The sequence below is a fragment of the Oncorhynchus kisutch genome, linkage group LG4, assembly GCF_002021735.2.
Source record: "Oncorhynchus kisutch isolate 150728-3 linkage group LG4, Okis_V2, whole genome shotgun sequence".
NCBI lineage: Eukaryota > Metazoa > Chordata > Actinopteri > Salmoniformes > Salmonidae > Oncorhynchus > Oncorhynchus kisutch.
In genome coordinates, this window is record NC_034177.2 from 66,633,793 (window position 1) to 66,649,796 (window position 16,004).

Below are 16,004 nucleotides of genomic sequence, written 5' to 3' on the forward strand. Positions count from 1 at the left end.
AAATGTAGGGTGTTGACTGTGGCGCTGTTCCAGAGTTGGGGATTGGGGTCAATTCAGATTCAGATTCAATGTTTAACCGTCACATATACAGCACACCCACACAATTCAGGAGACACATTTGAGAAATGTAATTTCTTTTCAAAGCGGATTTTCTTGAATTTAAATTTCTGTTCGGTTCCTGAATTGCTCAGGAACTGCTCGGTCTTCCACACATTTTGCTTTTCAAATCAAACAGTCAGCGGGAAAGTGGCATCTTCAACAACGTTGAACTGCCACTGAATCCGGCGTTACCAAACAACAGATAAGACAGGACAAAAGAAGCAATGAGAGGAAGAAGAGGGATGTGGAGGAGAGGATATGATAATGGGTGGAGTAGGGGGATTGGCTAGGAGTTGGCTGAGACAACAGACAAGCGTCAGAGTCCCTAAAGGACGTGGCATCCCCTCTCCTCCCTTCCTCCTCTCTTTCATCCCCTCTCCTCCCTTCCTCCTCTCTTTCATCCCCTCTAACTTTCAGGCTTCTCCCTTTCCTCCACCGTTGGTTTGGCCTCGCTCTGTTTGTGTAAACCACATTGCACCATGGACAGACGAGAGAGAGAGAGAGAGAGAGAGAGAGAGAGAGAGAGAGAGAGAGAGAGAGAGCGAGAGAGAGAGAGAGAGAGAGAGAGAGAGAGAGAGAGAGAGAGAGTGAGCTTTGTTAAACAGTTAACAATGTTACTTTGGGGATTTTTATGAGACAGCAGGATATCCCACCCAATTCAGGAGACGGGTACATACGTAGAGAGAGACAGGGAGAGAGAGAGAGAGAGAGAGAGAGGACTACATAACACAAATGAAATGACCTCATCTGATGACCTCATCTGACACTTTCAGCTAGGTATCTGAGAGGTTTTCTGGGAGATAACACATTAAGTAATGAATGATTCTCTTTATCCAAATAATCTCTATCAGAGGATAACTGACGATACCCATTAACACAGGACATCACTCTTGTCTCTCTTTTTCTCCCTCACGCACGTACACACACACAAACACACACACACACACAGACAATGGCTCCAGTATAAAAGGATGGAATAAGGACAAGAGGGCTGAATTGGTGTGCTCTCTCTACTGGACGTTTTGTTAATCTGGCTTAATTAAATTTGACACACATCGTCCACCATTAGGACAGACAAGGTTACCATCAAGTCTTATGTTACATTAGAAAATATTAATTTTTTATTGAATTAATCTCAGAGCATACCGGCCTACTGCATTCTTTGTAGCTTGATGAATTGATTCGATTCACGGTGGTTTGAGTTGGTAGCATTGTGTCAGATTCTCGCGTGCAGGTTGCAGACTTCTGAAGCATCATCACTTTGACACACTATACGTTGTGTGTGTGTGTGTGTATTTGCTTGTGCATGATTGAAACACACACAGACTAGCAGGGCATAGAGAGACTATATAAACTCTATGTTAACCCCCCCTCTCGCACACACACACCTCACAGAGAACCTCTGGTTAGGCATCCATAGAGACCTATCCATAGAGAATTATTCCCACTCTCTTACATACACATCCAGGCCACTAGCATGGAGGGTCAGTCTCTCACATACACATCCAGGCCACTAGCATGGAGGGTCAGTCTCTGAAATGCACATCCAGGCCACTAGCATGGAGGGTCAGTCTCTCAAATGCACATCCAGGCCACTAGCATGGAGGGTCAGTCTCTCACATACACATCCAGGCCACTAGCATGGAGGGTCAGTCTCTGAAATGCACATCCAGGCCACTAGCATGGAGGGTCAGTCTCTCAAATGCACATCCAGGCCACTAGCATGGAGGGTCAGTCTCTCACATACACATCCAGGCCACTAGCATGGAGGGTCAGTCTCTCACATACACATCCAGGCCACTAGCATGGAGGGTCAGTCTCTCAAATGCACATCCAGGCCACTAGCATGGAGGGTCAGTCTCTCAAATGCACATCCAGGCTACTAGCATGGAGGGTCGGTCTCTCACATACACATCCAGGCCACTAGCATGGATGGTCAGTCTCTCAAATGCACATCCAGGCCACTAGCATGGAGGGTCAGTCTCTCAAATGCACATCCAGGCCACTAGCATGGAGGGTCAGTCTCTCACATCCAGGCCACTAGCATGGAGGGTCAGTCTCTCAAATGCACTTCCAGGCCACTAGCATGGAGGGTCAGTCTCTCACATACACATCCAGGCCACTAGTATGGACGGTCAGTCTCTCAAATGCACATCCAGGCCACTAGCATGGAGGGTCAGTCTGAATGAGGAACTTCAGGCACAGTTGGGATTTTAATCACAGGAATACTTCTCCCCCCACCTCACACTATGAGCACCACTTGAGACCATCAGGCTTCCGCCGCTCCTGGCCTTAAACCCACGCAAGTCTGCGCAATGCAATTTGCCAACTGGTGGGAACATTTTCCCACGCTTTTTTCCATTCCACATAAAGGCCGGACTCTCCATCCTTGCCCCGGCTACCTCACTCCTTCCAATTCTCTCCTTCCTGTGGCATTAGATGTGTTTTTATGTCCCGTCTCGGCCCAGGGGATAAGGACTGTGTGTGTCTGTGTCAGTGCCCGTGTCAGTGCCCGTGTCTGTGCCCGTGCCGGTGTCTGTGCATGTGCCTGTGCCTGTGTCTGTGCATAAGCCGAGTCTGGTCTTGCAGCGGGTCTCAGACATTCACTCACTCAGCCCCTCTAATTCTCAGCAGCGGCAGATTGCCAGGTATTTTACTACCTCCCAGCCATGTGTCTGTGTCGCGCTCGTAGCAGCGTGGATGGTGTTAGCAGACGAGAGATGTGAAAAGCAGCCCAGAGACACATAGAGACCTGTGTGGACGCACTGAGAACATGGCGCTGAGAACATGGCAATGCTTGGAGGGCATCCAAACCCATCACTCCCACCACCAAATGCAGACCTGACCGTGTGAAAAATGCTAGAACCCCAACGCTAAGCTTGTGTGTCCGAGACACGGAGTGGACCTGAAATGCTCATGTTGGGAAACATGTTAGGCTTCATAGCCACACGTGTGAAAACTGAACTGAAGGTGTGTACAATATGCTAGACTCCAATGCTAAGCGTGTGGGGAAGCACATGGTGGACTGAATATTTATAGTATGAAACATGCTAGAACTCAAGACCACCCGTGTGATAGGTGTGATACATTCATGAACTGAATACTACATCTATGACAGAGGGGCAGAACTGTTGCCTCTGAGTGTGACCTAGCATGTCTGGGTCAGTAGAAGTGGCGTTAGGGTGAGGGTTGGAGCCAATAGGCAGGGGCGCCTGGAGAGTGTGTGTCAGAGGGCAGTGTGTAATTGAGAGTGTGTGTGGGTCTGTGTGTGTAATTAGAAGTGTGTGTGAGAGAGTGGTGTGTAATCAGGAGTCAGAGGTCACCTTCTGTCTCTCCTAGTGTACAGTAATAGCACACCTTGAAGCGATACTTAGGGATTTTGGCAATGGCGTCCATTATCTACTTCCCCCTTAGTCAGGTGAACTTGTGGATACCATTTTTATGTCTCTGTGTTCAGTACAAAGGAAGTTAGAGGTAGTTTTGTGAGCCAATGCTAACAAGCATGCTAGCAGATGCCCATAGACTTCCAGTCCTTGCGCTAATGCTAGTTAGCAATTGCGATGGCGCAAGTCAACAACTTCCTTCAAATTGCACACAGAGACATAAATATGGTATCCATGAGTTTATCTGACTCTGGGGGAGTAGCTAAAGGGCCTCATTGCCAAAATCCTGAAGTATCCCTTTAACACTATAATACTTTATCCTCTCAGAAGATCACAGATCCCACAAAGACTGAGTAAACAATGAAACAGCATAGAAATGTTGTGGAATAGAGCACACAACATAAAAATAGACTAGGAATAGACTAGTCTAGGGCCCAGTTTAGTGAGCTGGGACTGAGCACCTCTAGTATTAGTATAGCCTGTTTAACTGGTTCATACCACATTTCTATTGGCATGAGGAGGGAGACTGCTAAAACAAAGGGCAGGACCCACTCCCATGCTATAGATGCTAAAACAATGGTGTTGCTGGTCGCTCATATGGAATAGGTATTACTAGCATGTGTTCAGTGAAAACACATATATCTGGGTGAACCCAACGGGGCTATGAAAGCACCCCTGGCTTTGAGACTGGGAATGGAGCTGCTGTCTGGGGCTCTCAATAAGTAGATGCCAGGGAGAGACCTCTCTCTCTCTCCTTCTCTCTCTCCAGATGGATAAACAGTTGAAAAGCACACCTAATGAGCAGGATGGCTGAGAAAGTCACTGGGGTTGGGTGACTGCAGGTCTATAGGCGATTCCAGAGTGAACTTAGCTTTATTACTATAGCTTATAAGGTATTGTATTAGGTTTTAACTATGGTATTGCATACCTAAGGTTTGAGAACAGCATGATGGCAGCTATGACTGACAAGAGGCTGCCATGCATATTCAAATCACATTTTATTTGTCACGTACGCCGAATACAACAACCTTACCGTGAAATGCTTACTTACAAGCACTTAACCAACAATGCAGTTCAATATATTTACTAAATAAACTTGAATTGAATAAAAAGTGACACAATAAAATAACAATAACGAGGCTATATACAGGAGATACAGGAGATACCGGTACCGAGTCAATGTGTGGGGGTACAGGTTAGTCGAGGTAATTTGTACATGTAGGTAGGGGTAAAGTGACTGTACATAGATAATAAACAGCGAGTAGCAACAGTGTAAAAACAAGGGGGGGGGGGGGGGTGGACATTTGAATAATTGTTCAGCAATCTTATGGCTTGGGGGTAGAAGCTGTTAAGGAGCCTTTTGGTCCTAGACTTGGCACTCTGGTACCGCTTGCCGTGCGGTAGCAGAGAGAACAGTCTATGACTTGGGTGACTGGAGTCTTTGGCAATTTTTTGGGCCTTCCTCTGACACCGCCTAGTATATAGGTCCTGGATGGCAGGAAGCTTGGCCCCAGTGATGTACTGGGCAGTACGCACTACCCTCTGTAGCACCTTATGGTCAGATGCTGAGCGGTTGCCATACTAGGCGGTGATGACACCGGTCAGGTTGCTCTCGGTGGTGCAGCTGTATAATGTTTTTAGGATCTGGGGACCCATGCCAAATCTTTTCAGTCTCCTGAGGGGGAACAGGTGTTGTCATGCCCTCTTCACGACTGTCTTGGTGTCTTCGGACCATAAAAGTTTGTTGGAGATGTGGACACCAAGGAACTTGAAACTCTCAACACGCTCCACTACAGCCCAATTGATGTTAATGGTGGCCTGTTCGGCCGTCTTTTTCCTGTAGTCCACGATCAGCTCCTATGTCTTGCTCACATTGAGGGAGAGGTTGTTGTCCTGGCACCACATTGCCAGGTTTCTGACCTCATCCTTATAGGCTGTCTCATCGTTGTCGGTGATCAGGCCTATCACTGTTGTGTCGTCAGCAAATTTATTGATGGTGTTGGAGTCGTGCCTGGCCATGCAGTCATGAGTGAACAGGGAGTACAGCAGGGGACTGAGAACACACCCCTGAGGGGCCCCTGTGTTGAGGCTCAGCGTGGCGTATGTGTTGTTACCTACCCTTACCACCTGGGGGGGGTCCAGGAAGTCCAGGATCCAGTTGCAGAGGGAGGTGTTTAGTCCCAGGGTCCTTAGCTTAGTGATGAGCTTTGTGGGCACTATGGTGTTGAACGCTGAGCTGTATATTATGACTTCTGATGACTGATGACTGTGGATGAGGAACATTTAGCACTTCTGATTGGCCATGATGATAAAACAAGGATTAATGATCTGTTACTTCAGTCTACCAGCCTTGAATATCTACATCCTCTGTCATTTCATAAATAGTCTAATGAATGTTTAAGTTCCCATGGAGTTTCTGTTTTGTGTCAATTTCTCACGAGAAGAGAGCTGACATGATGATTAGCAAGTTTCTAGTTCCTCCTGGGTGAACATGGTGTTTGTCATTGTAAGAAAAACTGAGAGAAGGTGTGTGTTTAGCAATTAAATATTTCAGTTCTTATGGGTCCCCGTATCACGTCCACTTTAAATGATGACATAGATGGAAAGGAAAGTAGAGATAGCGGGAGAGAGAACGAGGAGAGCGCAAAGGAGGGAAAAAGAGGTTATGGGGAGAGTGAAGGATAAGGGTGAAGGTGGGGGAGAGAGGTAGTGGGGGGGGGTGAAGAGGGATAGCAAAGGAGGAATTAATAGGTAGTGGGAGAAAGATTGAAGGGGGGGAGAGAGCGAGAGATGTTGTGAGGGAGAGTGAAGAGGGAGCGAGAGAGGTGGTGGGGGAGGGATGGTGGTGGGGACCCCCACAGGGCTGCTGATGGATGTGGGACTCCTGGGGTTAAGGGGAGGGCAGGCAGACCTTGTGCCGGGCTGCAGAGTGGCAGCTACCTGCCGCTCATCTCACACACTTGTACGCGCACAAACACACACAAACACAGAGATAGAGAGAACAAGAAGACAATGCTAATGGGAGGATGGGAAGGGAACATAAATACAAAGCAACTAGCAATAAGAAGTCTGACAGTTCAAGACAGGTTAGGCCTAATACTCACAGATGAATAAAGTTCAGCATAATGAAATTGCCGTCAATGAGAGCTCATCAAATACATAAACCCTTTCATTTTAACAGTCATTACACCTCTGTAAAATATTGCTGACCATTATCTAGGGTGATTTTAGAGACTAAATACTGCATCAGTTCAATAAATATCTGTTGTTGTTTGCTAGGCCTACTATAATATGTCTTTCTTGTACCAATGTAGTAGAGTAGACAGACATGGTGCCCCCTGGTGGTTCACATGAGTAACTGCTGGCAGGCTGACAAGGACAAATGATAGTGTGATTTGTCAATGACAGTGTTAAGTCCATCCATTATAACGTGCTTCAATAGTCCTTCATTAAAATCTATAATATTTTAGTACGCACTCACATGCATGAAATGCGGCACCTGATTGAAAGAGGGATTGAAAACATTTGTAGTCTCTGTCTAGTCCAAATCATTTCTTGCCTATTCAGTCTGTTTATTGGATTGGTTTACTCAACAGACAACACATAACGTATCAATATTAGACACCAGTGCAATTCAATATCGAACGCATATATTATTTTCATAATAACAATTACCAAGACATGACTGTAGCCAGGGGTAACGTTAGGCTACTGGTTGGCCCTACACATTCATTTAAGAGCTAACAAACTTCAAATGATGTCAATCAAATGTTAAAAGAGTGGCGGGGCTCTGGGCATCTGTCTGACCATCATGCGGCTGAAACAAAACTCTGGATCTGACCACCTGTGCTTGCTGGACCACAACCTAATTAATGGCAGGCAGTCAATAAACCAGAGGTTCTTCCTGGTTATGGATATATTCACATGTAATAAAGGCTGGGGTGGGGTCTGCATTTAAGGGGATAGTTTGGGATTTTGTCAATGAAGCCCTTTATCTACTTCCCCAAGGTCAGATGAACTTTGGGGGACCATTTTTATATCTGCATCCAGTATGAAGGACGCAGTTTAGTGAAAAGACTGGACGTCTTCAGGGTGTAGGCTACTCCAATGCTTTTAGTCTTTGTGCTAAACTAGGACTAACCATAGTTAGCATTGGCTCATGAAACTGCCCCTAACTTCCTTCATATTGGATGCAAAGACATACAAATGGTATCAACAAGTTCACTTGGGCTCATGAGGGGTGCACTAAGGGGTCTAAGGGGGTCTAAGACACTGCATCTCAGTGCAAGAGGTGTCACTGCAGTACCTTGTTCAAATCCAGGCTGCATCACATCCTGCTGTGATTGGCGGAACAGTTGGCCCAGTGTCGTCCGGGTTTGGCCAGGGTAGGCCATCATTGTAAATAAGAATTTGTTCTTAACTGACTTGCCTAGTTAAATGAAGGTTACATTTAAAAATAAAAATAAATGTTTTAATCTGACTTGAAAAGTAGGCTGGATAAAGGGTTTCCATGCCAAATCCTGAACTATCCCTTTAAGGGGTCTTCACGCTTCACTTAACCCAAATAAATTAATTGAGTGATTAATTTGAACACTTGGCCTCTAATGGCCCATTCACCCATCCTAGGTGAGAACGTCCTCTTGCACAAAATGTCCACAACGATGAAAATTGTTCTGTCTGATTTCTCTCATAATTAAGTGAGTTTTCGTTGAAGAAGTCTGTTGCATTCGGGACAGTGTGACTGAATGATCAATTGGATAGGCTATTCAATAGGCTATCGTTTCAGCTATACTGTAAATTTACATTTTGCAAAGATATTCATGTAGCCTAATGTTTGTTAATCTACCCTAGTTTTCTTCGTTAAAATCCCCAATGTCTAAGAGCCCATGAGGAGCATCGGGTGAGAAGCGGCTGTTTTAGGCAAGTGCAGATGAATGGTCTCCCTTTATCAAATGAAGGGAGGGGGTGTTTAAAAAAACGTTAATCGCCTGTAATCCTGTTAATATACCAGTCCCTCACTTTTCTTCGGCAATACACAAGAGACAAAGCTAAAAAGTATCCATAGCTAATCCCAGTTTCATCCAAAAAACTAAAAATATTCAATCTAGGCATAATGTAGCTGTAAACTAGGCTATTGCATAACATTCGCATTGATGGAAAGAGGCTATTGTCCTGAAATGGACTGCAATTTTATGTTTGGATTTTTCTCTTTCAATTTGGAATATACTTTTTTAGGATAATCTAGGAACGTTCCTTTAACTCGTTTTTTTATTTCATTAATTCAGAGGGTCGTTTCGGTGAAGAAGCGTCATTGCGCGCTGGGTACGCAAGACTCCTGCTTCTCCGCAAGTGTTGACTTTTCCTCAGGTGAAGATATGTTTTAAACGCAGGGGGAGGAGGGACGCTTTTGTTCTGCAGAAAAAGGGGGCTTGTTCCTCGCAGATCGCCCTTCCATTTTAACCAGGGGTGTGAGTGCGAACAAGGGGTTGACATTGGAGCCTGCGATGGGAGTAGAGGAGGGGAGACGGGAGTCGCCAGTCCTGCACTACCGAACACTGAAGCAACATCACCCGCTCTGAACGCACGGGACGCGCACGTTATCCACCACGCAAAAGCCAGATATAAACTCTCTACAACAGGATACACTGGATGATAGCGATTGAGGATTCTCTGAAGGAATTACAAAGAGATAGCAATCTGCAGCAAATTAACTGTCATCTTCATTGGCTTCGGATGACCTTGCATTTGTATCCTTATTATTAGGACACTCATCCAGCGCTTTCTTTGCCAAAACTTGAATGCACCTCTCTTCTAAGTAAGTGAACTTAAACGTTGCTAATCGAGAGGGCCGCCTGACAGATAGACAGTTATTATCAATAATCAATAATCATTAATCATTATTATCAATTATCATTGTCACAGTTTCACATTTTACTGGCAAGGTTGTCGATCAGTTGTAAGCGCCAGCCTTGCCAAAACAGGCTATGGACATTTATTTGACATGAAATGTACCCATATTTTTACAAAAAAATAATAGGCTTAACCACTTCTTCCACCATCTTTGGTCGTTTTGGATTTTAATGAAGTTTTTGAAGAGCGACCGACACAATTGCAACCGACACCAGTGTTTCACACAGCTTACCTTTACCAAATAACCTCGAATTTGGAACACTGCAAGCCCTGTGGTCTGTATTTATCGAAGGAACAATCAACACAATCAACATGCGACGCCTCCCTTCCCGGTTGAGTTATCTGTGAGTATTTCCTGCGAGTCTCAATTATGTTGATTAATGTGCCCTAATGTATTATAACTCATTAATTAAGCTCTTTTTCAGGTTCCTACACTTCTTCGCATTCTGTTACTATGCTCAGGTATGTTCATATGCATGCTTTGAAATAGCCCAAATATTTTGTATATCAGCAGGCTTTGTGAAAATAATATAGCATTCTTGATTATGATTTTAAATATCTCACGCGTTTTCGGTAAATTTGCAAATCATTTACAAACTGTTCAGTCTATCAGTGGATTATTGGATACAACTGTAAATCTCCTTGAACAACAAGTAATTATTTTACGCATCTTGAAAATTCGTATAACTAACCTACATCAAATGTCACTGTTAAACATATGGTTAGGTTTCTGGGGGTGAAAGCACGGTGTAATAATGGTGAGCAGTGAGGGAGAGAGACGAGAGCTCATATAATTTGTGATATAACGACACATCAGATGGGTCCCACCGCGCAAGGGGCAGCGGGCGCGCTGCATGCCGCCCGCGTCACATTTTGGCACGACGTATGTTGCTAACATACTGCCCTCGCGCAGGATGCGTGGGCACAGAATGGGCATCGCGCGGTGAAAGGCGAGTCTGTGAAAAATGTCGTGGGGTTCAAATATAAAGGCCAAAGTTAATTCCTTCGTTGTCCTCCTTGGAACAGAATGAGTGCGTATGGCTAAGTGTCAAATAGGGAAGCTTTTAACATAGGCATTAATATGTCCATTTGCTCCGTTTAATGTGAGGGAAATAATGAGCATTTATTATGTAGGCTATAGCCTGTTTGATATTTTGGACATGTTTTTTAACGTCTACCTCCACTCACTTTTACGCACAAGCTGTTGCAGTTTGCGCGCCCTTTTTAATTTCTAGTTTTTCATGCTTTTAATTATGCATGCATAATTTAAGGAATGTAGGCTTTTGTATCGGCGGTATATTCACGTGGTCTATTGCATGTTATAAAGTTATGTGTTATTATAGCCAATCATGCCAAGTAGGTCTAATGAAAATGGGAAACATCCCTCCAAATTTGCTTCTGTTGGGTTTAGAGTTAAATAATGATGCTATTATTGCTTAATACTACATACGCTACTGTAATTACATTGAAGCAATTTTTGCAAATACTGATTGTGATGACATTTAATTTCTGACAGGTAACCAATCAGTCCTCGCCTAATTTCACGCAGCATGTAAGCGAGCAGAGCAAGGTGACAGACCGTGTGAGCCGCAGGTTAATTCGGACCTATCAACTTTACAGCCGAACCAGCGGGAAGCATGTGCAGGTTCTGCCCAACAAGAAGATCAACGCCATGGCAGAAGATGGAGACATACACGGTAAGCCCAATATCCAAACTTCATGGATTTGTTTCAAGTTCCTAATTTTTGTCGGTTTTAACTTGCCGAAATCCATTGCTAATATTTCAGAATCTCTAAACTAACCTACTAAAATAAACGTATGTCTACAACAGGCTTAGGCTATGCCTATATAGTCACAGGGCCTCAAGGCCCATTTTGGCATAACAAACTATCATGTGCAAGAGGTTAGTAGCCAAATGCTTACTGTGAATTCTACAGAAATTGTTTTTCTCTCGTCGTTTTTGACAGTAAATAACACGGCTACTGTATCAGCTGGTATTGCTAAGAAGAGGCCGCAGACTGTCAAAAAAATTGTCAAATGGATTGAAGATTGTGCTGTAGGTGATTCTCCAGAGATACTCATGTCTGGAAGAGCCATTAGAAATAAGCATCCTTCAACCTCCTAAACATTTCCTGCATAGCTCTCCTGCTCTCTCTTTCCTCTGACCAGCTTCAGAACCAAAATAGGGCCCGCCGAATTTTCAACCAGCCCGCCTGCATTTTATCTATTATCTTTGCATATTCACAAATTAACTATTTTTATATTAGTGGATTTTATATTTTAAAATGAAGTCCATTTTTTGGGTGATTTTTCATTGGGCTATTCCCATTGCCATTAAATATTGTTAGATTTAAACATAATTTGGCAGCAAACTGGACCTTTGACACTGTGTGTATGCTGCTGTAGGTCCTGTCTAATGTGGTGTGTATTCACACTTGTGTGTGTTTGTGGTTTGCACCAGAGGGTGTGGAGGTGCTCGGGTCACCTATGCCAGTGCCACCTGTACCATGGTAGCAGGTTGTACTTGTGGGTCTAAAGCTGTGGCTTGCATGAGGCGTTTATTGCTTAGCCCCACACCAACCATCTAACCATAACCACGTGGGTGTGCATGGATCAGGGAGTGGTTAGAATCTCTAGTAAGGGACATACACGTGGCTAACATTTTGAAACGACATTGTGCCTATCTGTTGAATTTTGCCGTGTTTAACAAGAACAGAGGTTGAGCAGTAAAATTATCAGATGCACCAAGGGTTATTCATTTCTCCAAATGTTGGTCCAGGAATGTGTGCCATCATCATGTAGGTAGGGGGATGGGAAACCCGGACGAGTAGGGGCTGCCTGGGCCGAAGCTAATGGGGACCCTGATAAAATACTCAATCATAACTCTTAGTAAGCCTTTGAAAAGTTGATTCATAATGGCTAGGTAGACATTGTGTGCCTCCGTGGAAGGCGACAACAAAATAGATAAACATATTTTAGTTTGGAAAATAGGGATATCGGTGTTTTCAATCATAGAAGCAGTTGTGAGACTTACAGTATCTATGAACACACATTACGATAAGCCATTTAACACCCTTCTATTTATGTCCATCTGTCTCCAAGCGTGATCTATGATCTATGACAGAGATGAATGTGGTGCTTATGTGTGACGTGAGTACAGATTTAGAGAGAAAAAAGTTGATAGTCCTTCCAGGATGGCCTCTTTAGTTTTCAAAGAATTGAGGTACACATGTTTTTATGATTGTGCAAGATTTTAAGCTTGCATAAATCCTCAGGAATGGTCCCCACAGGTTTTGTGTGTGTGTGTGTGATATATAGAATTTTCTCTTGTAAAAATATAAACTGAATCAGCTTAGCCGTGTCTTTAAGCAACATCCTATTACTAACAGTGCATTAGCCCTGGTTGATAATAAAATCCCTTTGTTTCCTCAGCCAAACTCGTCGTAGAGACGGACACGTTTGGAAGTCGCGTGCGGATTAAAGGAGCAGAGACAGGATTCTACATCTGCATGAACAAGAAGGGAAAGCTGATCGGGAAGGTAAAGAGAAAAAAATCCTTTGAGCACTGCACTGTGGGTAATGATCTATGGTAATGCCAGAATGCTGCCCTTTTCCATTGGCTCTGTTTTCAAGCTTCTTAAGCTGTGGTTCCAAGGTTTGATTATATTGTAGTTCTGTTTGGGTTTTCTAAGACTTGTGGTTTTGTATGGCGACTCGGCAGCAGTTCTCACCATAGTTCAGTGTGGCTGTGGTTCTGTTTGGTGGTTCCCTACAGCTGTAGCTCCAGGACTGTCCACCTCTGGTATGTTCTGCATGGGAGAAGGTTAGAGTCATTGTATGCTGTTGGAAGTCACCTCCTCTGTGTAGCGTGTTGTGGGTTTGAGGGTGTCTCTGCTCCTCTCTTGCTGTGCTGGCTAATAAACAGGGCTGCCATCTCCGCCCCCCTACAGAACCCTGCCAGGTGCACCATCTGCCCTGAGCTGCCTCTCTCTGCCATACCGGCCCAGCAACAGCCTGTGTGTGTGTTTGAACTACTGTATGTGTATATTTGTGTATGTTTCACTTGCTTTCTGGCTGCATGGGATGCTAGATTTATTTTTAACAGCCCATTTTGTCCAGCTAGGTTGTTGAGCAGGTTTAGCTACATTAGTGTTGCCGGTGTGTGACGTGTCACAGACCAGTGGAGGTTGGGCTGGAGGGGTTGTGGGAGGACGCAGGGCCTAGCTACTGCTCATAGAGGACAAACCCCCCTTCACCCTCAATGTAGAATACTAGAACAACAGAAACAACATCTACCCCGTTGTACCATTTCTCAAAATGTAGAGATAGAATAAATGCAAGACAACCATGTGTTTGATTGTACCAAAGGGAGACTAGAGTCGTTTATTTCAGGATCTATTGATTGATATTCAAGTCAATGAGCCCTTTGTGGTTCGATTCAGCCACAAACGAGACAGTGCAGCGCTAAATAGAAGGAAATCCACAAATGAAGCTGATAAAGACCTTGAACTCCTCAGGTATTTCTGCTATGATGGCATGTCTTAGGCTGCTAACTCTAGAGTGGTCCTCATGAATGCGTCTCTGTGTTTACTGAGGAGGGAGACTCCTTGCTTACTGTCATCCTCTCTCTGATCTGAGCCTGTAATGACTGTAGCATATGCTTCATGCGTGTGGAGAGCGCTGCGTGCACACGTGGTTGTGTGTGTGTGCGCAGGGACATACTGTTCGGGGTAGCCTTCTTACATCTGATATTTCCTATCTGTAAGTCTTCATAGAAAGCTCCTTCAGACGCTCCGACTGACCTGGTGTGTGTGTGTGTTTGTCTTTCAAAGAAAAATGGGCAAGGCCGCGACTGCATCTTCTCAGAGATTGTCCTGGAGAATAACTACACGGCGCTGAGGAACGCACGCTTCGAGGGTTGGTACATGGCTTTCACCAGACGTGGACGCCCCCGGAAAGGCTCGCAAACACGGCAGCATCAACGCGAGGTCCATTTTATGAAACGACTGCCTCGGGGATCCAATCCCACTCACCCGGCCCAGCACAAGGCCTTTGACTTCGTCCACTACCCCTTCAGCCCCAGGACTAAACGCACACGCTACTCACCCGAAGGCTGAGGGGGGCAGAGAGGGTGAGACAGAGGATAAAAAACAATGACTGAAGCAAGAATTAACTCCTTTCCAAAACCTCTAGAGACATTTTTTTTGTACTGAGCGTTACTATACCTAACATGTAGTTTTTCTATTTTTTTTCAAAAAGTACATTTTTTAAAAGAAAAAACCCATAACAAATATATTTTTGTACCTGATGCTTTTAGTACTGATGTGTTGTTTTTAGATGCACATAACTCATCATCGAACATTTGGGGTGCTGACATTTTAGTAAAGTGTGGACTTTGTATTGTCTCTCTGTATTTTGGGTTGTGTTTTTGCTTTTGTTTGACTGTTCAGAGTCGTTTGGACTCACACCTGCTGCTCCAAGAGACTTGAAGGGCCCTGATCGACCGCACTGCCAGAAAATGCTGCGTTCAGAGACACATACAGTACATACACACACACACACACACAGCATCGATGCTGCATTCAGGAGCGCCATGTTGAGTAACGTTGTTGTTCAGTATCACACACAGCCACAACACCTCTGTTGAACGCTGTGGTGTGACCTTGCTACTGTGGGAATTCTATAGAGACAAACGCTGTTAAAGCAAACAGTGCTTTAGGTACACACAATGGAAAATGTGGCAGCTATATTGATAATCACAGGTTTCCTGCAATGGTTATAACTGTAAATTAGAGGTGTAAAAATGCATTGATATGTCGGAAACCCCCTTTGTTTTTGTTACCCTGTCTGCTTTTATACATATATAAATCTATTTTTATTTTAAGGATGTGTACAAATAATTTTAACGATGGATTATTTATTTAAAATGTGTAATAAATGTACATTAGAATACTGATATTAAACTCTTGTTTGTGATGTGGTTGTTTTACACACTTTGAACAGTAGGGTTGTGTGGGTAAAATCACTGGAAAAGCCAGAAAAAAAAGCCATATTGCAAACTATGTCTTGTGATAATAGCGTTGTTCGCTCTATAACCTGTTAGTTCATATGTCTTGCCATCGTGATTGAATACTGTATGCCTAAGGCCGAGACAATAAGTAGACACAGTGGCAGAATTTATTCAACCATACATTTGATTCATCACAAAACTGGAGAGCAACCTCTGTCTGGTGAAGTCCACAAAGAATATTGCATGTAACACACAGTTACATGACCTACAGCATGGTGAAGTAAGTTAATGTTTCTGACATTTTTGAACTACTAAACAACTGTTGCTTCAGAACCACTGAGAGTTACTGCGAGTCGCACAGAATACCGGAGCTGCCTCCACTATTCCAGCACCATTTACATTTCAACATCATCAAATCACCTAAGCTTAGTCTACTACAGTGACAACTAAAAGATACCAAAAACTATTTAGTCCAATCGACATAAGCTAAATTTGATGTGGCTGTCCATGATTTAGATATTTTTTTTGTGGAATGTGTGTGCGTTCGCGCAAGTAGAAAAGACATGTTGACTCATCCTACGTGTAGACAAAAGCCAATGCCA

The 16,004-nt window shown here is 44.0% G+C and overlaps 1 protein-coding gene across 1 annotated transcript; it reads left to right on the forward strand.

Annotated features, from left to right (window-relative positions):
* Positions 1-8,814: 8,814 nt before the first annotated feature.
* Positions 8,815-15,355, forward strand: fgf8a (fibroblast growth factor 8a). Its single transcript, XM_020479949.2, has 6 exons — positions 8,815-9,297; positions 9,569-9,736; positions 9,818-9,854; positions 10,909-11,089; positions 12,825-12,931; positions 14,225-15,355. Exons 2-6 carry the CDS (start codon positions 9,705-9,707, stop codon positions 14,507-14,509), a joined length of 642 nt encoding a protein of 213 aa, XP_020335538.1. The 5' UTR covers positions 8,815-9,297; positions 9,569-9,704; the 3' UTR covers positions 14,510-15,355.
* The last annotated feature ends 649 nt before the right edge of the window (positions 15,356-16,004 follow it).

Bases quoted from the DNA above. Each gene is read 5' to 3' on its own strand.
- fgf8a (XM_020479949.2), top strand. From the start codon at position 9,705: ATGCGACGCCTCCCTTCCCGGTTGAGTTATCT. The intron at 9,855-10,908 runs GTATGTTCATAT...AATTTCTGACAG, and splicing joins CATTCTGTTACTATGCTCAG to GTAACCAATCAGTCCTCGCC. The intron at 11,090-12,824 runs GTAAGCCCAATA...TTGTTTCCTCAG, and splicing joins AGAAGATGGAGACATACACG to CCAAACTCGTCGTAGAGACG.